At 42.2% G+C, this 26,890-nt stretch overlaps 2 protein-coding genes and 1 pseudogene across 2 annotated transcripts in view; 2 read left to right on the top strand and 1 right to left on the bottom strand.

Moving 5' to 3' along the window:
- The first annotated feature begins 1,712 nt into the window (after positions 1-1,712).
- On the top strand, positions 1,713-25,970 carry MPZL3 (myelin protein zero like 3). The gene is made up of 7 exons (XM_060160479.1): positions 1,713-1,853; positions 2,346-2,461; positions 12,572-12,738; positions 17,776-17,986; positions 19,334-19,499; positions 21,015-21,075; positions 25,217-25,970. The coding sequence occupies exons 2-7, from the start codon at positions 2,389-2,391 to the stop codon at positions 25,241-25,243; spliced, it is 705 nt and encodes a 234-aa protein (XP_060016462.1). The 5' UTR covers positions 1,713-1,853; positions 2,346-2,388; the 3' UTR covers positions 25,244-25,970.
- LOC132525929 (prolyl hydroxylase EGLN2-like) lies at positions 14,419-15,911 on the bottom strand (annotated as a pseudogene).
- The window catches only part of JAML (junction adhesion molecule like), a 38,736-nt gene continuing 31,272 nt past the window's right edge, over positions 19,427-26,890 (top strand). The window contains exons 1-2 of the mRNA XM_060160478.1: positions 19,427-19,499; positions 21,015-21,075. The gene's annotated coding sequence lies outside the window, so the exon portion shown is untranslated. The remainder of the gene's footprint in view (positions 19,500-21,014; positions 21,076-26,890) is intronic.

Genomic DNA, 26,890 nt, shown 5'->3' with positions numbered 1-26,890 from the left:
TTTGTTTGTTTTTGGTCAATGGATCCAAGGTTTACAGTAGTACAAGTCTAAACCACAGAGTAACTAGGGAAGGTTACAGAAGTGCTAGTAGATTGACAAAGGCCACCTCAAGATGAATTGCTTGTCACCTTTTTTCTCTGCTGTGACAAGCAATCAACAGCTCAGATCTTTCATGAGCAGTGAATGACTGTTTAGCTTACTATAGTTTTTCCCCCAATTCAATTATTTATAACAACAGAGCAAAATCTATGCTTATTTGTAGACTGGAATCATTAAGCAGTTAAATGGAGTTTCTGAAGGAGTATATTACAATTAAAAAATTTAGGGCTAGTGAAAAAAATCACCCTAAATGATAATAATTTTGTATGGTGTTATACAAAGCTCTGAGAACTGGAAGACATTAAATTTTTTTCTTTTATTTATTTTTTAATTCAGTTGCTTATTTGGGGGGAGGATTTGGTTTGGGGGCAAAGAAATACCAAAACTAACAGAATGTAACCAACTTTTTTTTTTTTCTCTTATACTAGTAGATAAAACAAACTTTATAAGTGGGTCATGGAAAGAAGAGTGCTTTTCAAGAACTGTCTAGTCTCCCAGTGTCTTTCCAAACTTAAGCTACTGCAGCACTTATTTAAAGAATAGAAAACATCTAAATGTTTAGGAACCTCTCCCCCTACCGCCTGCCCCCCATGTTTACAGCTTGATATTTTCAGTTTTCACCAACTAGGTTGAAGATGTTATTTCTTTTAAAACTGGAATTTCCAAATAGTTTATCTGTATTTAAAGGTGATGAGCTTTGATATTTTTTCCAATACTAAAAAAAATACCTGGTATAATTTACATGTGAACCTTGATTCAAAATGCATTCCATACCTGTCTCATTTTGCCTTTTATACTGTCTAAAAAAGTACAGTTTCAGTACCCAGTTTTGAAAGTAAAAATTGGATTTAAAGTCTGTATTACCTTTCACATTTTCTATTTTTCTCTATAATTCAACCTTTGAAAATATAGTAATTGGGCATTTCTTCAAACAGATGGCCTGGGTGATGTTCCATAAATGTAAAGAGGTAGTTAAAAACTCATGGAAGGTGTTTCCAGCAAAACTTGTAGCTTTTGTGTCTTGGCTAAATATTCAAGGGTTAATATAGCCTGGCTGTTCAGTGTCTTTTACTTGAAGAGAACTTTTGTATTGTAACTTATTTTTTATTGTGCTTTAAACACTATGTAAATAACCTTCAGTAATAAAGCATTACAATTATATAATTTGCTTTTATGCAAATCTAAAATTTTTACACAGCAGGTCACAGAAAACTGATGGGAATACATTTTATCTTCACTGAAAAATTTTCTTAGAGGCAGCCTGCAAGTCAATAATGGATAGAATTAGTTTCTACTGGATAAATAAACCTGTATGAATTTCCACATTGCTTCAAATAACTGAGAATTGGGCACAACCAACTACTTAGTTTGGGGACTCTTTTGAAGGAACAGTATCATCGCTTCCATTTGATACTCTTATATTACCTTAATAGAGAAAACTACCAGCTTTCAAGTCTAGTAAAGGAATGGGAGTTGAAAAACGGAAAGTTATTAACTTTCCCAAAAGCTGAAGCATATTTTCGTTCCTCTCTTGCTTTCATTAAATATACATAGATTCCAGGAGAATAGGTTGACTAATGATTAGAGCAGGGTACCATCCCATCTCTTTTTCAGAAGAATGTGACACCATCTCTTCATTTCACTTCAAGCACTTCCTCACTGTTCCAACCAAAAGTGGCACAAATCTCAGCTCCTTTTTGTAATGATTTCATCATTGCCACTGTCAACAGCAATTTAATAAACACCCAATTTAGGTAAGTACTGAACTGGATGCTGTAATAGCTATACACACAAAAAATGAACATGAACCAAACAGTCTTGAGGCACAAATTGACAGGAAGGCCTAATACATATTTATCTATTCACTGACTGATCCTGTATGATCTCCCAGGTCCCTCTGAACTCTAAATTTATAGAAATCTATTCTGAGAGCATTCAAATAAAATAATCTGTAGGGAGTAAAAAGGACTTCTGGCTTAGAGTCAAGGGGATCAAGACGATTAAGTGCTGCAGAATTCCGTAAAAATAAATAGTAAGTTCTCCAAAGCCTGTCCGACTTCATTTTCGAGCAAACGGGAATAATGAACTCCTACTTGAGAGTTAAGAATCGCTGACTTGAAGTGAGCAAGTCCAGGTGTGGCTCTGGAAAGAAGCCACGTTACTATGGCAACTTCGAATCGCCATTTTAGGTCTTCTCGCGGCCTCCCGCCCTCGCGTCACTTCCGGTGTTACCTGTGTGGTTACAGGGAGCCGTAAACAAGGTGTGCAAACTTCTGGAGAGCTGTCGGGATGCTGCAGAGCGGGGCGGCTGGAGGCCGTGGCTGTGCTCTGTGCCCACTGCTGGGCGTCCTATTCTTCCAGGGTGAGTGAGTCGGCAGCGGGCTCGGTCGCACTTCCGGCCGGGGGCTTAGGGAAGATGGTCGCTTTTCCGGTTCCGGTGGGGGTCTCAGGAAAGACCCTACTGCGCTTCTGGGAAGGAAGGAAGCGGGAGGGCGTGGGGACAATGTTCTCTTCTCGTAATCAACAGCCACTGAGGGCCGTCGGTAGCCTGTCCGTACTTTCCTGAGCCCCTGGCAGCTCGATCACTGTGCGTTGTATTGTGGTGATGGCACGGCTAGATAGAATCACGGAGGGCACTGGGTTTGGGGGCATCCGGTGTTGTCTTATGAGTTATCAGTGGTTGACTCGGCTGTGGTTTTGTGGGCCGTATATCCTGATTAGGAAAGGACAATTCTAGTCTTCAGGAGTTCCAGTAATTTTGTGAAAGAAAATGATGACTGTTGGTATTTTTTTTTTTTTTTTGTAGGTGATTGTCAGGGCTTATGAAGTAAAACGTTTATGAGTCACAGAAAGGATGTGCTTTGATTGCATTGTAACAGAGATGCATGTGTTGAGGAAAAGAAACTGCTCTGGTATTTTAATAACAGTTTTTTTTTTAATACAAGGAAGGGAATATCAATTCTGTTAAGATTTTAATCTATTAACCAATATCAGAAGTATAGTATTCACGCTATCACATAATGTTAAAATTTGGATAAGTTTTGCTTTCATGCAATTTTCAAGTTGCATAAATTTCAGTCAACCTAATTACCTTCATTTAGGGTGCAATTATTCCCTGGATTTGTGTGAGTGTGTGTGTGTGTCTTCCCCAGGAAATCATATGTTAGTAGAGCTAGCATAGGAGTGTATTGTTAACTTCATAAAATTTCCCTGTGGGTAATAGGAATTTCTGAAGGGGATCTTTGATATAAAGGCTTCAGGTGTGCTAAGTCTCAGCAGGTAGGGCTAGGGAGTTTTAATTTATTTGATGACTAGTATTTATGCTGCCAGCATACTCCCTGATCCCTCCCATCTGCCTGTGTCATAACAGGTGTCCAGTTTTTCAGCTAAATTATTTTGCAATATACTATTTAGGCAGACCTACTGTCACTCCAAATAATCCTAAATTCTTTTCCAATATACTGTTTAGGCTGACCTACTGTCACTCCAAATCATCCTAGTTTCCTCTCTCTGTCTGTCTGCCTGTCTCTCTCACACACACAGAGAAATGTTCAAATATTGTCCTACTGAAAAAAAATTCTAGAAATGGTGGGTGGTTTCACAAACTTGATGTCATTTCACATTGAAAACTGTCCATCAGTTCAGCAACCAAATAATTCAAATGTTAAAAGTTGAGTCTATGATCTGTATGTATTTGTTCATTTATCTTTTGCCTAAACCCCCCCACCCCAAAACCCCAGCTTTATTGAGATACAGTTCACATGCTGAACAATTTACCCATTTAAAGTGTACCATTCAGGGAATTCCCTGGTGGTCCAGTGGTTAGGACTGCTTGCTTCCACTGCAGGGGGTCATGGTTTCAATCCCTGGTTGGGGAACTAAGATCCCTCATGATGCACAGCATGGCACGGCCAGAAAAAAAAAAGGCGTACCATTCAATAGTTTTTAGTATATTCACAGTTGTGCAATTATTATGACAATCAGTTTTAGAACATTTTCTTCATCCCAAAGAAACTCCATAGTCATTAACAGTCACTCCTCATTCTTCCCTCCCCCCCGCCTCTGGCAAACACCAATTTACTTTCTATTGCTGTGGATTTGCCAATCTGCACATTTCATAGAAATGGAATTGTACAATATGTGTTCTTTTGTGACTAGCTTTTTTCACTTAGTATGTTTTAAGGTTCATCCATCTTTGAGGGGGTCTTTTGTTTTGAGTCTCTTAGGTAATAGACTTTGGTTTCATACCAGTTTATTTGCCTTTCCTCTTCATATTTAGGACCCGTTAAATTATTAACTTGTTTGAATTCTTCCTAAGTTATAAGTATGGTCCTGCTATATCAGTTGTCTAAGTATGTAAAACCAGTAGATTAACAAGCCTAGGGCTCTTACACTTTTCTCTTTTCCACTTGAGTGTGCAATTTTATGAATCAGTTTGACAGATTTGTATTTTGGAAAATTGGGTGTATAAAATTGGGAGTTTTTGTCATTTTTTCCATTTCTTCCATGTATAAAATTACTTATGGTTAAACATGATTTTCTTGTTTTCCTCCCAGATTAAATTTCTTTTTAATTATTATAATTATTTCTATAGTTGGCTGTTTTTACCTGGCAAGAATGCTTTTTCCCTCTGGGGAAGAGATAAATATCCATTAGCACATTAGGCCTAGGGTGAAAGTTTCTGAATGAATGTAACATTGGATTGATATTTTTTTCTTCTTATTTTACTTTTTGAGTGGAAGAGGAAAATTATTTTATATCCATTGATTTTAGAATAATTGTAATTTCAGTAAAACAGAGAAAAGTGCTTATAAGTGTACAGCTTAATGAATTTTCAGAAACTGAACACCCCTGGGCAACCAGCACCCAAATCAGCATGTAGATTGTTACTGGCATTCCAGAAACTTTCCCTGTGCCTCCTTTCAGGCATTCTTCCTTCTCCTCCAGGGGGAACCAATATCCTGATGTATAGATTAGTAGTGTAGATTTGTTTAGTTCATCCATGGATGTTATGGTTACTTTTCTGTAACTATATATTTAAGACCTGCTTATCCGGTGTTTAGATTATGTGAAGTGACTTTACATATTGATAGCTTTGTGGCAAAATTATGTTCATGAATATGGAGTTTATATATATTAAGAAGGAAGAAGCTGCTAGTAGGTAGTTTGATTAAAGGTGTACTTGCTGTAATTCAGTAACCAAAATTTGCTCAGAACTTGTAATTTTTATGCTTATTTTGTGACAATTTTTGTTTTATAAAAGGAAACTCTTGGTTTGGTTCAGTTGAATAAATATTACTGAGCATCCATAATGTGCTACGTTCTATTTCAATGAGCTTAGGGTCTATCGAAGAAGACAGACAAGTCAGCAGATAATTTTAAAATCTAGTGCTAAGAGAGAAATGCACTAGAAACCATGGCATCACAGAGGAAGTGCCCTTAATCTGCCAAGAGGATACAGGGAAGACTTCCTGGAGGTGTCTCCAAAGTTAAATCTGAAAGAAGGATAAGAGTTAGTTAGAGAAAGGGAATGAGGAAAATTCCAGACATAGAGAAGAGCATAAACAAGGCATAGAGGTAACTTTCCAAGAAAATTTTCTGAAACTTACTTTGATTAGATTAACTTAAATCCCGTGTTTACTCCAAATATATCTCTGTGGTCAGGAGAATGGTGTGCTGGAGCTACCTCCTACTGGCTCTCAAGAGCCAATCATGCACATGTCTTCCTAACTCAGCATTCAGAGACTTTTACCTTCATAGCTTGAAATTAGCCATGGTGGGAGTATTTGTACCACAGAAATTTTGAAACCTACATATTTGGGTTTTCTATTTTTAGCTGTTCACCAGCACACCTCTGGATGTAATGATTAGTTTAGGCCAATCTGAGTTACCTTCCAGAGCTGGGAGGAGGGTCTCGTTATTCTTGGTTTGCTCCTCTCTCACCAGATCCATTCACTTCTCTTCTCTGTTTTGCCTCCTCCCTGGAAAGCTGACCTATAAACCACATCGTCCAGGCTCCCGTCCTCTGGGTTCCAGTTAGGTTTGGTCAGTGGGAGGCATTGGCAGGAGATTGGAGGGCAGGAGGAGAAAGACATTTTTCTTCCCTGCTCCCTCCCTGTCATGGTGCCATGGCTGATAGTGGCTATGATCCTCTGTGGCTACAGCTTCTGTCAAATGGCCCACAGATCCACCTCTTACCAGGCTTCAGTAACACCGTTTCCTCCCTTTGCCCCTTCAGGCGTGGAGTGGTAAAGGGTTGTGCCTTTGTTGGCTTCCTTGATGCTGAGAAAAAGTCCCTTTGAAAAGTGACCCACACGCTTTTCAAAGTTTTAGCTGATTTTGCCTTCTGTTTCCTGCCTGGACCCTGCCAGAGGCCTCTACCCCCAAGCTCATGGGCTATGTAGGAAAGGGTGGATATCTAAAGAAAATCTGGGTATTGTTAGGAAAGGAGATGAGGGGAATGCATATTGAGCTGGTAACAAGAGTTCACTACCTTCAGTTTGGGTTCCTGTGGTGGTGATAGTCAAGTGGGTATATCCAGTAATATTTGGACACTCAGAGGCAGGTCATGGCTAGCAACATAGTTTGGGGAATCATTAGCCTATTAGTGGTTGTGAAATCTATAAAAGTGGGTAGGATTGGCCAAAGAGAACATGTTGAAAGAAGGACCATGGGCTCAGGGTGGAACTCTGAGGAACACCAGTGTTTAAGGGATGGGTAGGAAAGGAGGAGCCTTAGGAAGAGATTTGATAGAAACTAGCAGAGATGTCGAGTGTGTGCGTGTGTGTGTATGTAACACAATCAGTGTGGAGAGTTGGTTGGAGGGAGACTAATGAGATTCTGATTTATAACTCTAATCCATAGTTCTTTTTTGCTCTAAAGCAGGGTTGGCAAACTTTTGTAAAGGGCCAGATAATATTTTAGGCTTTGTGGGTCACACGATCTCTGTTGCAAGTATTCAACTTTGCTGGAGTAGCACAAAAGGAGCCCTAGACAATACATAAATGAATAAAGTTGGCTGTGTTCTAATAAAACTTTATTTATAAAAAGATGTTGTGGGCTAGATTTGGCCCATGGTCCATAGTTTGCCCATCCCTGCCCAAAACCAACTGCCCCCTTTACATTATCCCTTGGATATCTCAAAGGCACCTTAAACTTATCCAAAATCAAGCTCATGTTCTTCCCTGCCAAGCCTGGTACTTTTCTAGTCTTTCCTGTGTCAGTGAATGGTATCACCAAGCCAGAAATATGGGAGTCATCCTCAATGCCTCTCTTTCCCAAACATTCCACATATGATCTAACACCAGTTCTTGCTGATTTTACCTTGTATTGTTGTCTTCCTAGTTCTCTCCATGTCCACTGCCACCAACTTAGTTCAATCTTTCCTTATTTCTCACTTGACTATTGTAGTAGCTTCCTAAGTAATCTCTTTATATATACTTAGTGCCTCCTAATCGTCTTCCCTAGAGTGAGGTTTTAAAAATGCAAACTTCTTCATGCCCCTTCTCACTCAGTCCCACACTTAAGTATTTTCCATGGCTTCCCATTACTCGAATAAGGACCCAAATCTCTAAGGTCCTGCCTGATCTAGTTTCTGCTTACCTCCTAGCCATGTCTCAGTCTTCTCTCTCATGCTCTTTGTGTTGCTACCATTCTGCCTTTTTTTCAGTTCCTTGACTGACTGTGCTCCTTCCTGACACAGGACCTTTGCATACACAGTATCCTCTGCCTGGAATGCTCCCCCTCTCCTCACCTTGTTATCCTTGCTTCAGAACTCAACTCAAAAGTAGCTTTTTTCAGGCAAGCTTTCATTAACCACTCCCTGCTCCCCTATCATAACTGCTACAGTTCTCATAACCACTCTGTCTTTTCTTCACAGTGCTTATCAGAGTTTGTAATTATACATTTGTCTTTATGACTGTTTGATTAGTGTATTGAACTTCTGCTGCATTTTAAGCTCCAAAACAGGGAGTGTATGTATTTTGCTCACATTTAATCCTGAACTTAGAGGGTGGCACAAAACAGACGCTCAATAAATCTTTGTTTGAAGAATGAGTGAATGAATGAGTGTATCATCCTGGAAGCCTTGAGACAGAGAAGGTCAAGGAGCAAACAGTTACTGCTGCAGAGGAATCCAGTAAAATCAGGAGAGAAAACTGCCTATTGGAGTTTTTGTCCCTTTGATTTTGCTGTTTTAAGACAATAATGCCTTTTACTAGAAGTGGTAGTGGAGTCCAAATTGTGCTGTAGGGGTCCAGAAGTGGATGGGAAGCGAGGAAAGGGAGACGTCAGATATAAACAACACTTTCACAAACTTGGCTTAGGGTAGAGAGGGCAGTAGTTGGTAATGAGTAGGATTACAGGGTTAAGGAAAATTTGTTGTTGTTTTGTTTTATTGTTATATATTTGTTTTTACAGATGGGAGAGAATTCTGTGTATTTAGAGGCTGAGGGGAGAAAGCCCCTCTTGAAAGGGAAATGTTGAAGATAGTAGAGAGGGTTTTTTTTTTTTTCTTCTTTCTTCCTGGAGCAAGGCTTGGAAGGGAGGGATCCAGGCAGAGAAGAAGGGCTTGACGTTGCGTAGAAAAAGGGACACCACATCCTTTCAGATTGGAGGTAAGAATGGGTGCAGATGCAGGAAGATATGTGACTAAGCAGTTCGTATGGCTTCAAGTTCCTTGAAGAAGAGAGACATTTTCTTCTGAGAATGAGGGGTTTATAGGTTGCACAGAAGATAAAAGAGAATGGCAAAGTTTGAGGGGTCAGAAAGAGGAGATGACCAAGGCTGGTTAAAGAGTCATCATGCCTCATTAAGGACTTAGCTGTGGATGGAACTGATGAATTTCTTATGGTAACTATCGGTGCAGTGGTGTGATTTTTCTCCTTCAGTGCACACCAGCCATAGTCTAGAAGTGGTCATCTAGGGCTGAGCTTTTCCTGATTCTGTTTAATGGGAAGGTAGGTGTCTGGGGGATTTAAGAATGTTGAAAATACTGTAAGAATGGGGATATGAAGAGAGTGGGTGACTAATAAGCACACTTTGTTCCTACATGAGAACTTTTGGTGACCTGTCCACCTCTTTCTCTTGGTCTCTCTCTGCCTTCTCCCTTCCCTCTGACTTTTGCTCATAAGGTACTTCCTTTAATTTAATGGAGGAAATTGTCTTTACAAATTGAGTGCAAGCAATGGTATATGTGCTTGAGTAGCATTATGTACTAAATGTTATGTGAAAATTGAAAAATAGTAACAAACTGCATCAGAGAATTTGGGAAGGCATCACAAGGGGGGTGATATTTGAGATGGGTTTTGAAGGGCGTGAGTATTGGGGATGTGGTTACCAGGCAGGATTGGTAGGGATGGGGAGAAACTTCCAGATAAAGACATATTCAAAGAAAGTCACAGTGGCATGAAGGACATAATAAATTTGGGAAATGGCAGGACATTCTGGGCATAGTGAAGGGGATGGGATGGGTAGGTGGGCAGAGTAGCAGAAGTTGGGGGCCAGATTGGCACTATTTAGATTTTATGTTATAGCCCAATAGAGAATTACTGAAGGTTTTTGAGTGTTTGTGGTGTTCATTTTAATGATAATAGTTAACATTTATTGAAAGTTTCAATTTCAGGTACTATGCTAAGCATTTTATGTGTTACCTTCTTTAATCTTCTTAGATCCTCACAGTGACACAATGAAGTAGGTCTTTTAATTATTCCCACTTACCAAGTGAGGAAATTGAATCTTGAACAGGTTAGGTAACTATGATCAAGGTCTCACAGCCAGAAAGCAGCTGGGCTAGAACTCAAGTTCAGGTCTGTCTAATTCTAAATCTAAACTTTAAAGTCTCTTTGCTATACTTATGTTTTGGGATATATAAAGAGTATATAAAGGATATATATCCTGAGTATATAAAGGATATATAAAGAGTATGGGGAGTGTGAAGATTATCCATTCATTTCTGCCTTCCTTTTTTTTTTTTTTTTCCCTTTTTTGCGGTATGCGGGCCTCTCACTGCTGTGGCCTCTCCCGTTGCGGAGCACAAGCTCCGGACACGCAGGCTCAGGGACCATGGCTCACGGGCCCAGCCGCTCCGCGGCATGTGGGATCTTCCCGGACTGGGGCACGAACCCACGTCCCCTGCATCGGCAGGCGGACTCCCAACCACTGCGCCACCAGGGAAGCCCTCTGCGTTCCATTTTTTAGAGCTTTATCTTAAGTCATGAGTAAAGTGGGTCAGGAGTGAGGGCTTAGGAGAGAGTAGGGATTGAGAGATGATTGAGAGATCCAGGCAGAGGAACAGCATTTGCAAAGGCATAGGAGGAATAACAAGTTTAGCATGGCAAAGTCAGAGAGGATGTCTTGGATGAACCAAAGGTAGTCCTCATCTTTGGGATGGTCAGATTCTTAGTAGAGTTGTGAGCTCAGTCTTGGTCTCCTGCTATTTTTTTTTTTTTTTTGGTCTCCTGCTTTTAAGAGGAATGTGAACAGACTGGATTGTCTAGAGAGGAGCAAGAAACATGATTCAAAGCAGCAGAGGTAAAGGCACTGGAAATGATGATTCATAAGTATGTCTCTGATAGGAAAGTTTGAGAGACTAAGGACAGAACTAAAGAGGTGTCAGTAACGATGATGAAGCTATCTAACGTGCATTGAGCACTTACTCTGGGTTAGGTAGGCTTCTTAGTGTGGTACATGTTTTAATTCATTTATCCTTCACAATGACCTTCTAAGGTAAGTGTTATTATTATCATTCCTACCAGGATGAGAAACTGAAGAAATCAAGTAAACCTACGAAGGCCACAGAGTCAGCAGGTGATAGGGCTGGGATTTGTGTCCTTTCTCAACCAGAGGGACTGCTGTTTTCCAGGATGGTGTGTGGGTTTGCTCTCTTCTGAAACCTTGCTGCTCTGTTTGCCTTTGGCCTGCCAGGTGAATCATGGCTCATTGTAGTGGAGAAGGAAGCAGGAAAAACAAAGTGCTGGTGGCTTCCTTTCCTAAAAAATGGCTCCCTAATGGAAGAGAAATTTCTACCACTGTTCTGTGAAAGCAGAGGGAATGGTCAGAAGAAAGTGCCAACTCTTTTGGGGGAGATGGGATGTCAAAGTTGGATATACGAGGGGACTTCCCTGGTGGCAAAGTGGTTAAGAATCCGCCTGCCAATGCAGGCGACACGGGTTCGACCCCGGTCTGGGAAGATCCCACATGCCGCAGAGCAACTAAGCCCGCAAGCCACAACTACTGAGCCTGGACTCTAGAGCCTGCGAGCCACAAGTACTGAGCCCACGTGCTACAACTACTGAAGCCCACGTGCCTAGAGCCCATGCTCCACAACAAGAGAAGCCACCGCAATGAGAAGCCCGTGCACCACAATGAAGAGTAGCCCCCACGGGCCGCAACTAGAGAAAGCCCACATGCAGCAACAAAGACCCAATGCAGCCAAAAATAAATAAATAAAATAAATAAATTTTTAAAAAGTTGGATATACGAAGTGGTTTTGGAAAGAGGAAGTCTCTAAAGAGTTTAAAAATGATATCTTATTTTTACATTTTAAAATGCATTAAATTGTAAATTTAATAAACTTTTTCCTCCCCATGATTTACTTTTAATGGATGAGTGATTCATTAACGAGCCTTAAGAAAGGGAAAAACAAAACAAAACTAGATAGAACCTTGGCGTAGATTTATAAAAATTATTTTTTCTTTGAAAAAAAATTCCTATTCTTGTTTTCTACTCTTATTTTGCTGGTGGTTGAGGCAGTGATAGCTTCAGGTTACAGTCGTGCTGTACTTGGGGTAAATCCCTCAGACCACAGCAACTGCCGTATTCCTGGAGTATAAGTGTGTCAAGGGAGTGGGTGGTGTTGCCTTTTAGCCTTCTGTGTGCTGACCCGCTTGGCTGTAGTTAATTTATCCACAACTCTGTATTTGGAAAAAGTGCTGATGTGACCAGGTTTTAAATTTTTACCCAAACATTCATTCTATGATTTAATATCGTAAAATGACAAAAATAGCACCCTTGATTAATGCAGATATCTGCTCCTTATCCTTTTGGGTCTGCCTGAGAAGATATTTATTGCTACAGCTTTCTGATGAGAGCCCTAAAAGTGATAAATAGTGTTTCTAGGGCTTCCCTGGTGGCGCAATGATTAAGAATCCGCCTGCCAGTGCAGGGGACACGGGTTCGAGCCCTGATCCGGGAAGATCCCACATGCTGTGGAGCAACTAAGCCCATGTGCCACAACTACTGAAGCCCGCGTGCCTAGAGCCCGTGCTCTGCAACAAGAGAAGCCACCACAGTGAGAAGCCCGCGCACCTGCTCGCTGCAACTAGAGAAAGCCTGCGCACAAAAACGAAGACCCAATGCAGCCAAAAATAAAGAAAGAAAGAAATAAAAAAAATAGGGTTTCTATATTGTTCACTCACGTCTATATATTCCACCCAGTGTACACATTTTAAATGTTTGGGCTTGCTTTGACTAGGTGTTTACATCGTCCTTTCCCTGGAGATTAAAGCAGATGCCCATGTCCGGGGTTATGTTGGAGAAAATATCAAGTTGAAATGCACCTTCAAGTCAACCTCATCTATCACTGACAAACTCACCATAGACTGGACATATCGACCTCCAAGCAGCAGTCGCACAGAATCAGTAAGTGTATAATTTTAAGGATATTTCTTTGAGCCTTCTGTGGTCAACAGCTCTGGAATCCTTTTATTTTATGTCACAGGTACACCTGAGGCCTTCTCATCTTAAAATAGAAGATGAGCTTCTATTAAAAAGGAGGAGATGAGCTTCTACCCTATATCACATTCATCTGGTCATATAGGGCTTTTTCTTCTTCTGTGTAAGAATCTTGCAAATAAGCTATAGGAAAAACAGTCAGAAACTCAGAGGAAATGTGGTTTAGTTTTGTTTCTCTTTTTTGTTTCTTTTTGCTTGGCTTCATAGCTTGAGTTTCAGATTTGTTTTACTAAAAAGGGTACCTCCAGGCTGTTGGACAGAGAAATTCTATAGGTCCCAGTCTTAGACATCCTTTTGCTCAAAGCTGCTCATTTCCTGTCATGTGAAGTTGTCTCAGTGGGTGTTTCTGTTTGTATATCGGTACTTGTCGATTTATCTTGGCACCTTCTCCCAGTGTATAAACATCTGCACTGATTTATACAGCTCCCTTTGAAGGAAATTATAGGGCACCTTATGTTGATGACAGATGCTGTTGATGACAGATGGTCTTGCAATATTAGAAGCAATATATTTTAATCACACAGATAAAACACATTTATGGCTCAAATCCCATTGAGGATGTCTAATTGAAGATGAAATGCTATTAAAAAACCCTTTTTCTGTACGGTTCCAGCAATATCCTAGGTCAGGATACTTTTTATCAAGAATGTGAATATCAGAGTGGCATGTAAGATTGTATTTTTGAAAGTATCCTTGATTTGTTTATCCTGTTTCCTTCATTAGAAGTACTTTCTCTTTGATTTTAATGTATAAGCTTTGGATTTTGTTTTAGGAACCATTATGGAATGCCATGTAGCATCTCTCAGTAACTACAGTAAGTGCTCCAGTTGTCCTAGTGAAGGTGGCTCCAGTGAGCTAGGCTGTATTTGTGGTCCCTTTTTCTCCCTTCCTTCCTTTCTTCCTTCCTCCTTCCCTCCCTCCCTCCCTCCCTCTTTCTCTTTCTTTCTTTCTTTCTCTCTTCCTTCCTTCCTTCCTTCCTTCCTTTCTCTCTCTCTCTCTCTCTCTTTCTTTTTTTTCTGAGGTAAACTTTTATTTCTTGCCTGACAGGACTTGCAGACCCATGCTCCTCCCAGCACCTTTCATCCTGCCCAACAGCGGCAGCCTAGTCCAAAATGTGCCAAGGCCAAAGGGGCTGGGGAGTCACTTCCCATTCCAGGATGGAGGAGTGGGGGGCTTGGGGATACTCCCCCACAAACCTTTGCCAGCAAGAGGCCATGAGTCACCCCAACCCCAAATCCTGCATTCTGGTAGGAGGTGGCAGTGCCTCCTTCCAGCTCTCCAAACCTGAGAGGGGCATGCATGACCAGACAGGGCAGGGCACAGACCCCCACCTCCAGTAACGGCAGTCCCCAACACCGGCCTCTGCCCAGGTTACAACCCCAACCCCCATCCCAGGGCAGCAGAGATCTCTCCTGCTCCTTGGTCCTCAGCGATGGATGGAGCCCTCCACACCAGGCAGAACAGAGGCAAAGACAGAGCAGCGGCAGTGGCGGGGAAGGAGCAGGCACCGAGACTGGTGGCACTGGGGCCCAGGGCTCTCCCGAAGTCAGGGCAAGCTGTCTGTCCAGGCAGCTCTGGGACTAGACACTAGGTGGGCGTAGTCGGCTGTGATACGGGTGCTTGGACACCTTTCTGTCCTGATGCTATAGCTGATACTTGTCTTTGGCTGCTGCCCGCTCCTTGGCATCAAAATACCAGACAATGATGGCGTACCTGGTGGCATGGGCTGGTTTCACCTCATGGGGGTTCCGCCGATCAGACCAGAAAATGAGCAGCCGGTCAAAGAGTGGCTCAATGTTGGCTACCACAGGACGGCCCTCAGGGAACATCTGCAGCAGGCCGCCATGCACCTTGACGTCCCAGTTCTGATTCAGGTAATAGATGCAGGTGATGCAGCACCCATCGCCATACGGATTGTCAACGTGTCTCACGTACCCCAGCCCGTTACTTGGGTAACACGCCACATGGCCTTGGTGCGCCCATTGATGACGTAGCTGCCCAGCCTCCCAGCACAGTGGCGGATTACAGCATCCACGTGGGCCATGAGGGCACCGATGCTTAGGCAGCCTGGCTCATGGCCTTCCACCCAGGCGATCTGCTCCCCACGGATGCTGCGTGGCAGGATAGCCCGCTGGCTCATCACGCAGGTGCCCGCCCCGCTTCAGGGCCTCCACCTCTGCCAGCACTCGGTCACCCAGTGCCGCCCCCAGGAAGCTGTCCTTGACGCAGATGCCATAGTACCGCATGCAGGGCACAATATAGCCCAGGGCCAGGCGCTCAGGTGCAGCGGGCAACACCTCCTCCCTCAGCCCGGCGCTGGCCTCACTGCTGCCACTGCTGCAGCCCTCCCCCTCTGCCTCACCTCCCGGTTCTCCTGCCCGGCCCAGGGCCGCTTGCTGGGGGCGGGGGCATCCCCACCATCCTCTGCCCATTTCCGTTTGGGGGCCTCGGCCGGGCGCCCTGGGCTGCCAGGCGCTGGCACCCCTTGGTGACCAGTGCCCCATCACTGTCACTCCGCAGCGGCCGCAGCTCGCCGCCATCCTGCCCACCGAAGCACTCCCGCAGGGGGCTGGCTGTGGTGGAAGTAGCTGTGGCTCTGGGGGTCCCACTCCCCGCCGAGGCCTCACCAGGTGCTCCCGGACGGTGGTAGGAGGACAGCAGGGGACAGGGCAGGTAACTCTCCACCCCCATCCTGGCCCTGCTAGGCTCCAAGGGCTCTGACACCGAACCCGGCAACCTAGGGAGAGCCTGACTCAGGGGCTGCGGCTGGCGCGGGCTGTCCACGACAGCAGTGTCTTCATCCCCCGGGCGTGGAGGGCGCGGCCCAGGCCCCTGCTGCCTCCCTCCTCCTCCTCCTCCACTTGAAGCAGCCGTGCGCCGGGGCGCTGGGCCTGGCGTGGGGCAGGATGACGCAGGACAGGTGGCAGAGGCCTTTCTCGTGCCCTGGGGCTGCTTGCTGGTCCCCAAGTCCTCTGCTGTCCCTAGGGGCTTGGGAAAGGACCTGTCACGGTGGCGAGGTGTTTACTCCCGCCTCGGCGCTGCCGTTTGTGCCAACCGCCCTGCGCAGCACAGCATGCCATTCCCCGCCCCACCACCTGCGACGCTCTGCCTTCCTCCCTCCCTCCCTCCCTCCCTCCCTCCCTTCCTTCCTTCCTTCCTTCCTCCCTTCCTCCCTTCCTTCCTTCCTCCCTCTCTCCCTCCCTCCCTCCCGCCCTTCCTTTCTTTCTTTCAACTTAAAAAAAAATTTATATTGAAGCATAGTTGATTAACAATGTTGTGTTAGTTTCTGGTCCTTTTTTGTTTAGACTTAAAATAGGTCACTTTATTTTGAGTGGTCAGGAAACTATGGCTGGCTTCATATGGCTCTTCCTCCTTGGCCAAAAGTAGGACAGTACAAACAGTGGGGATCTTCCTGGGGCAGAAGCCTTAAATGCAAACAGCAGTTCTCGTATGGCGCTGTTCTCTGTGAGGCTAGTTGGGAAATCAGCAAACTCATCCAAGTTGGAATTAGTGGACCCTTAAAGTTGCATAACACTATGTTGCAGTTACGTGATCAGTCAGGATTCTGTCAAACTAATCAGTTAGCAGGATTTGAGTATCACTAGTTTAACTTGAAACTCACAGGTCGGATTAATCTTGCAGATTCACAGCAGGCTTTGTTTTGTCAATAAGGAGTTTCAAACCCTTTTATACTGATGCTGATAATCAGAGATAGGTATTCTTTAGCTCCCTCTTTGGAACATTCTACACATTTTATTATTTACTAATATCTGTATTTCCCACTAGATGGTAAATTCCGTGAGAGCAGGGACTGTGCCTGATTGGCTCCCACTGTATCATTTTGCTTAATACAGTGCCTAAGGGCACATAGTAGGTGTGCAGTAAATATTTGTTGAATGAATGCATGAACAAATGAACCAAGAAGTGATTCAGCATCTTCTCTGGGAAGTTGCTTTTCAAAATTGGGCAATTCGGTGTTTGTAAGTGCCTGGGTTCTTAAGTGGGGAGGTACCAAGTAAGAAAAGAACTAGGAAAGGCTTGAATCTTGCATAAGAGAGAGAGAGAAAGATCATATTGTATTGTAGTGCTTGCCCAGCCTACCACCAAATATAATTAGGTGTTTTTGGTGATGAAATATATGATTACCAATCTGAAGTAGCATTGTTTTAATTCAATGTATATTCATCGAATGCCAATCATGCATCTGACTTGAGGTTTTTATTAATTGCCAAGATAGATAACTTGAGAGAGGCTTATGTTACAGCCTCCTGGTGATTTTGAGACTAAACAAAAATCTCCCCTTTCCCACTTATTAGCTGTGTGCCTTCGAGTAACTCATTTAATTTCTTGTTTTTGTCCTTGTTTCCCTTTCTGCCTGCTCCATGTATAGTTCAGTGTTGTTGTGAAGCTCAAATGAGTAAACGTATAGAAGTAGTTTGCACACTATAAAGTACCATATGACTTAGATGCCGCTTTAGCATAGGGTTTCTCAGCTTTGGCACTGCTGGCATTTTGATACAGATAATTCTTTTTTGTGGGGGCTGTCCTCTGCTTTGTAGGATTTTCAGCAATATCCCTGGCCTCTACCCACTAGAAGCCAGTAGCACTCCTCCCCGTTGAGACAACCAAAATTATCTCCAGATATTACCAAGTGTCTTGAGGAAAAAATTGCCCCTGGTTGAGAACTGCTACTTTAGGACTTGGGGGAGAATTTAAAAGGGGTTCAAGAATTAGGATCCCTGGATTCTTTCGTCAGGCCTTTTTTTGGACAAGTTTTATTAGCCTGTCTTTTAATCTATAGGATGGAAGTGAACAAAACATAAAAAAAAATTGTCCAACTGGGAAAACCCAGTACACATTTGTATTTTATTTTGGACCCACTTAGCTTTACGTTTTCATTGCATTTTCCAAATTAACTTTTTTCTCATGGTGTTGCTTTCTTAGATTTTTCATTATCAGTCTTTCCAGTACCCAACCACAGTGGGCACGTTTCGGAATCGAATTTCCTGGGTTGGAGATGTGTACAACGGGGATGCGTCCATAAGCATAATCAACCCTACCATAAAGGACAATGGGACCTTCAGCTGTGCTGTGAAGAATCCCCCGGATGTGTACCATAATATTCCAGGGACAGAGCTAACCGTCACAGAAAGGGGTAAGCTAACTGCCACCAACCTTCTTCTGTAGTGAGTGCTCTCTGACTACAGTAGTGGTTTGTGGGGAGATCAGTGATAAGCAAAACTACCTATCTTCATAAGCCGGTTGGTCACTGGGACATTCTGCCATTTTGAATTGTCTGAGGATGAGTTTTTTTACCTTTATTTTTCAAACTGACTTTTTTTCAAATATCGTCATAGTTTCTCCATTATCCTTTTAAAATTTTAATTTCAGGTGACCAGAGGTCTTGTGGAATGTATGGCAAACCCCTGAATAAATGGAGGGTTGCTGTCTGTGTGAAATAGAAGTCATTCTGGTTTCCCTAATGTGTTCATACCCTCAGTTATGAGACTGTGTTCTTGCCTGTTTCTTGAAAGGGTACCTCCTCTAAAGACGGCGGCAGCACATTTCTTTTATGTTGCAAAGAGCAACTGTTTTCTTTTAGTGTGAAACATGAGGAGAGTGGGTTAAGGGTTGACCTTTTTTTCTACACTATTCCCTAGTGACTGTTGAGTGGTCATTCTAGTCCTTATTTGAATTTGAACCAAAGATTTAGAGATTCAGAAATGACAAGGTATCTATGGTTCATTATAGATACCTTGTCATTTCTCAAATCTTTCTGTATGTCTCTCTCTCTCCCTCCCCTTCCTCTTCCTTTTTTCTTTATTTTTTTAAGGCAACTCATAGGTTTCAAAGACATAGGAACGTTCATACTGCTGGTAGAAGTAGAAACTGGTATAGTTTTTCTGGAAGACAGTTTGGTAGTATAAATCAGATGCCTTAAAAGTATATGCCCTTTGATCCAGTAATTCCATTTTAAAATTTATTTAAAAAAATAGAGCTAAATATTTATATACAAGGATGATCATCATTATATAACTCATAGATTCAAAGAATTGGAAATAATTTGAATATCTAGCAATAGAAGATCAATTCAATAAATTATTTAATATGGTAGAATACTATGCAGCTATTAAAAAAATCACACCTGGAAGGAATACTTATGGAAAATATTTATAATATAGTATATAAAAAAGAGGCTAGAAATAGCATGTAAACTATGATCAATACTTCTGAACATGTACTCTCCTCCCTATATTCAGACTCATACCCACATACTCCTAGAAAGAAGATTGAACGGGTAGATATTGACATATTGAGCCTAGGGAGTGGGATTATGGGTAAAATTTAATTCTTCTTTGTCCTTTTGTGTATTTTCTACTGTTTCTACAATGAATTTATGCCCTTTGTAACCAGAAGAAATACAAGAGCAAATGTAAGACTATCTCATGTCAAAGGAAGCATTTTGCATGTCCCTCTCTTTGACCTCTTTTTCCTCCTCCAGGTTTTGGCATGATGCTGTCCTCCGTGGCCCTTCTTTCCATTCTTGTCTTCATTCCCTCAGCTGTGGTGGGTGTGCTGCTGCTGGTGAGAATGGGGAGGAAGTCTGCGGGGCTGAAGAAGAGGAGCAAGTCTGGCTCTAAGAAGTCATCTATTGAGGTTTCAGCTGAGTAAGTCCAGCTGCAGTCCTGAGCAGTCAACCCTCTTCAGAGACCTGGCTTGTGGACAGTACCCAGGCTTCTGCATCATGCCTTCCTTTCTTCCAGGCTGAATTTAGTTCTGCTGAAAGGGAAATGTGTGGATGTTAATTTGGAGAGAGAGATGGAGGGATTGATAGCATAGTCCTAGTCTCTTTTTTTTTTTTGAAATGAGATTGTGTAGTGCTGTGGTTCTGAATATAAATTCTGAAGTGAATCTCTCATTCCTTCAAAATGGACAGGAAATTCCAACAAGTCAGTTATTTTCCCCTTTTCCTTGTTTTGGCACTGAGCTGATGTCTCCTGACAGATGTGCCTGAGCAGTGAGAGAGGCTTTAGAACAGCCAGGGAGAGCAAAACAGTTTAAATAAGTGAGAACTACTCTTGGTCAGCGGATGCTCGGAAGGGGCTAATTTGATTCTGGTTATCAAAAGCATTTGCCAGTGAGCAGGTGTGATCCAGTATTTTCCCTAAGAACAAATCCACCAAAAAACAGGTAACAGAAGTCTACATAAAACCCTGTTGATTCTCCATTATCTATATCAGGGGCTCTTAACCTGGGGAGAGAAGTCTTACTTTGAGAGAGTCTAAAATCTTCTTTCTGTGTGTGTGTGCATGTGTGTGCGTGTGCACATTTATTTAATGGGAGTAACAGTGCCCTTTACAAGGAATCTGTGGTCCCACAAAAAGGCAAAGAACTCTTGGTAAAAATACTAAAACGTCTATTTCGAAGCATGGTCTAACAAGATCCTTTATGATCTAACCCTAAGTCGCATTGTTTCTTGCCATTTCTTCTCATTTGCTCCACATTCCAACTACAGTGAGCCGTTTCCTTCTCCAAACATACTATACTCATTTAGACCTTTTAAAAAATTTTCAACATGCTTTCCTCTTACCTAGGATCCCCTCCCTCCTTCCCTTGTTTGCCTGGAAAACTCTTCCTTATCTTCCAAGACCCTGATGAAATGTCTGCTTCTCAAGGGTTTCCCTGACTCTTTCAGGGAAAACTGATCACTCCCTCCTTTTTGCTGCCACAGCGGTTTGACCTTAACTCTATGAAAACATTTGCCACATTGTATTCTAACAAAATGAGCTCAGGGGACCATGTTTTATTTATGTCTTTATCCCCAGCCCAGCACAATGCCTCTGTCATGGTTGGTGCTCAGTACATTTCTAAATGAACGATTGTGACTGGCTCCTATTTATTGAGCACTTACTATGTGCCAAGCACTGTGGTACCTGTTTTACATGTACTTATTTTGCATTTACTCCTAACCATTACCCTTTAAGTGTAGCTGGTAATGTCTGCATTTTGTAGATGAGGAAATAGGTTCCTGGAGCTTAAGTCATTTTCCCAGTCATCCTGCTAGTAAGTGGCAGAACTGAAATTTAAAAACAGACCTGTCTAACTTCAACACTTGTCCTCTTAACTGCTCTGCCATACTGAGGATAGTGATTGTTCACATTTGGTTTGTCCTCTTTCTACAGCAGTGACCAGGAGAAGGATGACTGCATGGGCAAGCTTTGTGTCCGTTGTGCCGAGTGTCTGGTAAGTCCATGCCATTTCTTCTGTTCACTGTTCATGCTTCATTTTCCTGCTTAATTAATGGAATCCTTCACCCTCAGAGGCAGCAGAGGATATGCAGGTAGGTCTGAAGCAAAGTATGAACCAAGGTCTTTCCCCAAAGCATTTTGGTCTCAGGGGACCCCCACCAATTCTAAGCATTATTTTATTTTCTGTCTTACGGGCAGAGAGTGGTGTCCTTAGGTTAGGGAAGGGGATTGCGTAGGCAGCCTCTGCTGACTGACAGGGAACATCCTGAAAGAGGAGTGTCCTATGCTGCTGAGGTCATACTAGGAGACCTGGCTGGACTGGCTGAACCTAAAACCCTGAATTGAACTTTTCTTCTGAGCCTCAGTTTTCCCCAGTGATATAAACTTTTAGGTGACTCGATGGCGTTTGTCAATAAGAAATACCCATGTTGCAAGGCTTGAGTTTTGATGTACATTTCAGAAAACTGTCATCCCTCCCCCTTTGGGTGCTTGCTGTGACTGGTAGGCTTGTGTGCTGTTCCAGGATCCTAGGAGGGAGAGAGACTCTCTGATGTGGTACTGTTGGAAACAGGTCAAAAGCAACTCATGATCTAATACAAAGCATACCTGTCATGTCAGGGTTTAAACTTGAGCCTTCTTTGTACTTACTGCCAAATTCAGCACTTGGCCGGATGACTGCAGCCCAATTACTCACCACAGTGTTCCTTTTTCTCTTTCTCTCACGTACTTGAGTATTATAGATAAGATGATAGAAAGGTGGATAGGATCTAATTCCAACCCTTTGGGATTTGAATATTTTTAATAACAAAAAATAAGCTAATGTCCTGAAACTAATACAACGTTATTAATCAACTATACTCCAATATAAAGTAAAAATTAAAAAACAAAGAAAAAAGAATCACTTTGCTGTACACCTGAAACTAACGCAACATTGTTAATCAACTATACTCCAATATAAAATAAAAATTTAAAAAAGTAAATAAAAAACTAAATAAGCTAATGTTCATAAGATTATTGTCCACATTTCAGATATTGATTTGTTCAACAGTTATTCTTCGAGCATGTATCTGACATGCCCCAGCTGTGATTTTAGGTACTTCGAAAACAACAGTGAACAAAACTGACAAAAATCCCTGCCCTCAGAAGAAATTACATTCTTTCCATTCCTGGAAAACTCGTGGTCTGAGACACAGTTGAAATGTTACCTTCTCTTAAATTGGGTACAAACAATAACAAACTAAATCTTTTAAAGATTAGTAAAATATATAGTATGTCAGATTGTGCTTAATGCTGTAGAGAAAAAATAAAATAGGAAAGGGAGATGGAATGGCTGGATAAGGGAGTATGATACCAAATAGGATGGTTGGGGGAGTTCCCTGGAGGTCCAGTGGTTAGGACTCTGTGCTTTCACTGCCGGAGCCCGGGTTCAATCCCTGGTCCGGAAACTAAGATCCTGCAAGCCACAAGGTGTGACCTAAATAAATAAATAAATAGGATGGTTGGGGACATCCTCACTGAAATGATATTTGAACAAACACCTAAAAGTAGAAGCAAGCAACTTGGCTATCATGGAGGAACATTTCAGGCAGAGGAAGTGGTTGGTGCAAAGTCTCTGGGGAGAGGCCATGATTGGCATGTTCTAGGAGCAGCACAGAGGCCAGTGTGGCAGGAATGAAGTGAGCAAGGCAAAGAATAGTATTTCTTCGGAGAGATAATGTCGTATCTTATAGAACATTATAGTGAGTGTAATCACCTAGAATTTTATTCTTTTTTAAAAATAAATTTACTTTATTTTATTTTTGGCTGCGTTGGGTCTTTGTTGCTGCGCATGGGCTTTCTCTGGCTGAGGCGAGCGGGCTCTCCTCTTCTTTGCGGTGCACAGGCTTCTCATTGCGGTGGCTTCTCTTGTTGTGGAGCACAGCTGTAGGTGCACGGGCTTCAGTAGTTGTGGCACGCGGGTTCAGTAGTTGTGGCTCACGAGCTCTAGAGCACAGGCTCAGTAGTTGTGGCACACAGGCTTAGTTGCTCCGCGGCATGTGGGATCTTCCCGGACCAGGGCTCAAATCCGTGTCCCCTACCTTGGCAGGCAGATTCTTAACCGTTGCGCCACGAGGGAAGCCCTAGAATTTTATTCTTAATGAAACAGAATCCACTGGAAGTTTTTGAGAAGAGAACACTTTGAACCGATGTATGTTTTAAAGGGATAATTCTGGCTTCTCTTTTGAAAACAGGTGGTGAGGGACCATGAGAGAAACAGAGTGCAATTAAGAGACTTTAGCAATAATGCAAGTAAGGGAAGAGGGTGATGATTTGGACCAAGGTGGTGGTGGTGGTGGAGGTGGTGAGAAGTAGTTGTTTTCTGGTTATAGTTTGTAGGTAAAGCCAGAAGGACTTCTTGACGAGTTGCATGTGTGTGTGTGAAAGAATGAGAGGAGTTAAGGATAAATCCAAGGTTCTTGACTTGAGCAACTAGTAGAACAGAGTTGCCATTTTCTAATATGTACAAGCCTGTGGGTGGAACAAGCTTTAAGGGAGCTGAGTTTGGATATATTTAATTTGAAATACTTATTAAACATTCAAGTGGAGATGTGGAGTAAGCAATTGGTTATATGGGTGTGGAGTTCAGAAGAGAGGTCTAGAATGGAGATATAAATTTAGGAGTTATTCGTATATAGAGACTGGTAGAGATATTTCCACCAGGGAAATGAGAGTAGATAGAGAGGAACTCAAAGGACTGAGCCCTGGAGCTCTCCAAGGTTTATAGATGGGGGAGATGAGGAGAAATTATCAAAGGAGGCTGAGAAGGAATGTCCAGTGCGGTGGGAGGAAAACCTGGAGAGCTCTGTATCCTGGGAGCCAAATGAAGAAAGCATTTCAAGGAAAAGAAAGTGATTAACTGTGTCAATTGTTCCTGAGTCAGGTCAAGTAAAATGAGAACTGAGACTTGATTACTGGATGATCTGGTAATGTGGAAGTCATTGGTGGCCTTGGCAAAAGCAGCTTCAGTGGAATAGTGGGGATGAAAGCCTGACTGAGGTAGGGTCAAGAAAGAATACAAAGAGATGTTTTGGTGAGAGTGGGTATAAATGACACTTTCAAGGAGTTTTGCTGTGGAGGGATGCAGAGAAATAGGGCAGGAGGTAGAGAGAGGTGTGTGTCAAGGGTTGCTCTTCTTTTTACAATGGGAGAAATTACAGTACATTTGTATGCTGATGGGAATGAGCCAGTAGAAAGTGAAAATTTGATGTTACAGGAGAGGGGGGAGGATTGCTGGAGTGACTTCAGGATCTAGTGCACCAGTGGAGATGTTGGCCTTAGATAAAAGCAGCGAGAATGTATCCATACGAAGAGTAAGGAAGGCCAAGTAGGTGGGCCCAGATGCAGGTGGGTGGGTAAATATGATGGGAGCTTGTGGAAGTTCCCTACTGACTGCTTCTCTGTTCCCAATGATGGGAGAAAATAAGGTCATCAGCTGAGAATGAAGTGAGCTGAAGGTGTTGGAGGTTTGGACAAAGAGGGAAAGATATGAAAATAGTCATCTAGGAGAATAGGAGAATGAGTGGACTAGAGAAATGGGGTATGCCAGGTAGTACTAATGGCCTACTCGAGCTTAGAAATAATGAATACAAGTTTGAACAATAAAAATAAGAATAAGAATAATAGTGATATTAGTTCATCATGAATGAGTGCTTACAAATTGCCAGGCACAGTGATGGGAACTGAGGTTTAAAGAAGTTAAATAACTTTACTCAAGGTCACATAGCCAGCAAGGGGTGGAGCTGGGATTGGAACCCAGAGGTAGACTGACTCCTAGCCTAAACTCCTAGCTACAGTCTTGCACATTTTGCTACAGACAGGCATGTTTTCATGTGTGTTGAGGTTTTAAAAAATAGTCACCCAGGAAAAGGGAACCCTTAGGGTTTCAAAGCAGAAATTAGCCCAATAGATACCAATTATAATGAGGTCCTGTGATGCTTCTTGGGAATTTAGGTGGGTTGAGTCAGTGCCATTTCACTGTTGATGTCTCCCCTAGCCAAGTTCCATTTGGGGGACCCTAACGTGTGGTCTTTGCCTGAATTCTGACTGTGGCATTGTGCTTCATATACACACCACAACTACTGTTCTTTCCCCTCCAGGATTCAGACTATGAAGAGACTTACTGATGAAAGTCTGCATGATAGAAGAAGAGTCACCTAATAACAGAAAATATCCCATTCCACTGTCAGCTAAAGCCTCCCAGAGAAGTGGAGCTGGCTTGGACAGTAGTGATGGAGAATTCTGGAAGCCATCAGTGAAGACTTTAGGAGCCATTTATTTATTGAAGAAATGTTCTTTTTGTATTTATAAACTGTTCAAAAACTCTCAGAAGAAACTTATAACTACCCCTTTAAATAACTTATACTCTAATTGAATGAAGGAATTCTTTTCCTAAATAGAAAGATACTTTTTGTTTTGCCTTTGCTCTTGAATGTATTACATGTTTTCTTCCAATTTTTTGAGGGAGAATCCTAGATGTTGGCCATACTGCTGATGCCAAAATGTGTACATATATTTAATGAAATGGAGCTTGGAGCTTCCTGATGTGCTCCCAGGCAAAATGTTTGTCTGGGATAGCTATTCTTTATTTTTTGCTCCATGAACATTTTCAGCTGTGAGTTAGCATACAGCATATACTCGTTGGTTTAATGATCTCATCATCAATTGTGTTTGGGAGGCTTGGAGTGCATAACCTCAGTTTTTTTTTTAGAGTTGGTAGGCTCGGGAGTCAGTGGTTTACTTTGACTGGGTTTTTAAAGTGTTAAAGTGCATTCAGTTTACAATTAAGGAAAGAAATGATGAGATAGAGGGATTCCTTTCTTTTGTCTTACTAGGTGCAATTTGTTATTTTACTTTCTGTTCTTATCACATTTACTTTCTGACAGCTGACTGATTTATGATTTCCTTCTTGACTTTTCAGATCAGAGGCAAGAAAAACTCTTCAAAAGGTTTTAGTGGGGCTAAGTAGACTATTTTACCAGTAATTTGCAATGAAATCATCTTTTAACCTACGCTGTTCTTCAAAAGTTGTTTGATTTCTAAAATGCGGAAAATATGAGCAAACTAATGTATTTACAAACCGTTTTTGCATAATATTTGAGATAAGGAAGTGAGGGTGTGAATAACCTATACTTCCTCCTTCTGTTCTCCTGATACCTTCTATGAGCTTCCTCCATTCTACTGCAGCAACATATTTCAAATTTTAATTTACATGGGATTTTCTAGAAGCCATTAAGAAATATGTATGAGCAACAACTACTGAGCTTATGTGCCACAACTACTGAGCCTGCACGCCTAGAGCCCGTGCTCCACAATAAGAAAAGCCACCATATTGAGAAGCCTGCGCACTGCAATGAAGAGCAGCCCCCACTCGCTGCAACTAGAGAAAGCCCAGCAACGAAGACCCGACGCAGCCAAAAATAAAAATAAATTAAAAGAAAATGTATGACATATCAGGAAGGGTTGACTGTGCAGTCCTCTGTAATAGAGGGATGGAGTTCACGTCTTAATTATGAGAGACAAAAATTATCCTCTCTTCCCATCTTTGATTTTTTAACAAGGTAGCCCGTTTCCATGATTTTTTGCTAGGTGGCTCAGGAGGTTTCCATATTATAGCATAATATACTGTATGCTGTGCAAAAATCACTTTTATATTTTTTTGCTAAGACCTGTTTTTAAAAATTTGGGTTATTAGTGCTCATAGATTTGGCCTGGCCTCTTTTGTTAATCTAGTCCATCGATTAGAGAGTCTAATTAGTTAATAGATGTTATGA

The sequence above is a fragment of the Lagenorhynchus albirostris genome, chromosome 9, assembly GCF_949774975.1.
Source record: "Lagenorhynchus albirostris chromosome 9, mLagAlb1.1, whole genome shotgun sequence".
NCBI lineage: Eukaryota > Metazoa > Chordata > Mammalia > Artiodactyla > Delphinidae > Lagenorhynchus > Lagenorhynchus albirostris.
This window is presented reverse-complemented; position numbering and strand designations above follow the sequence as displayed.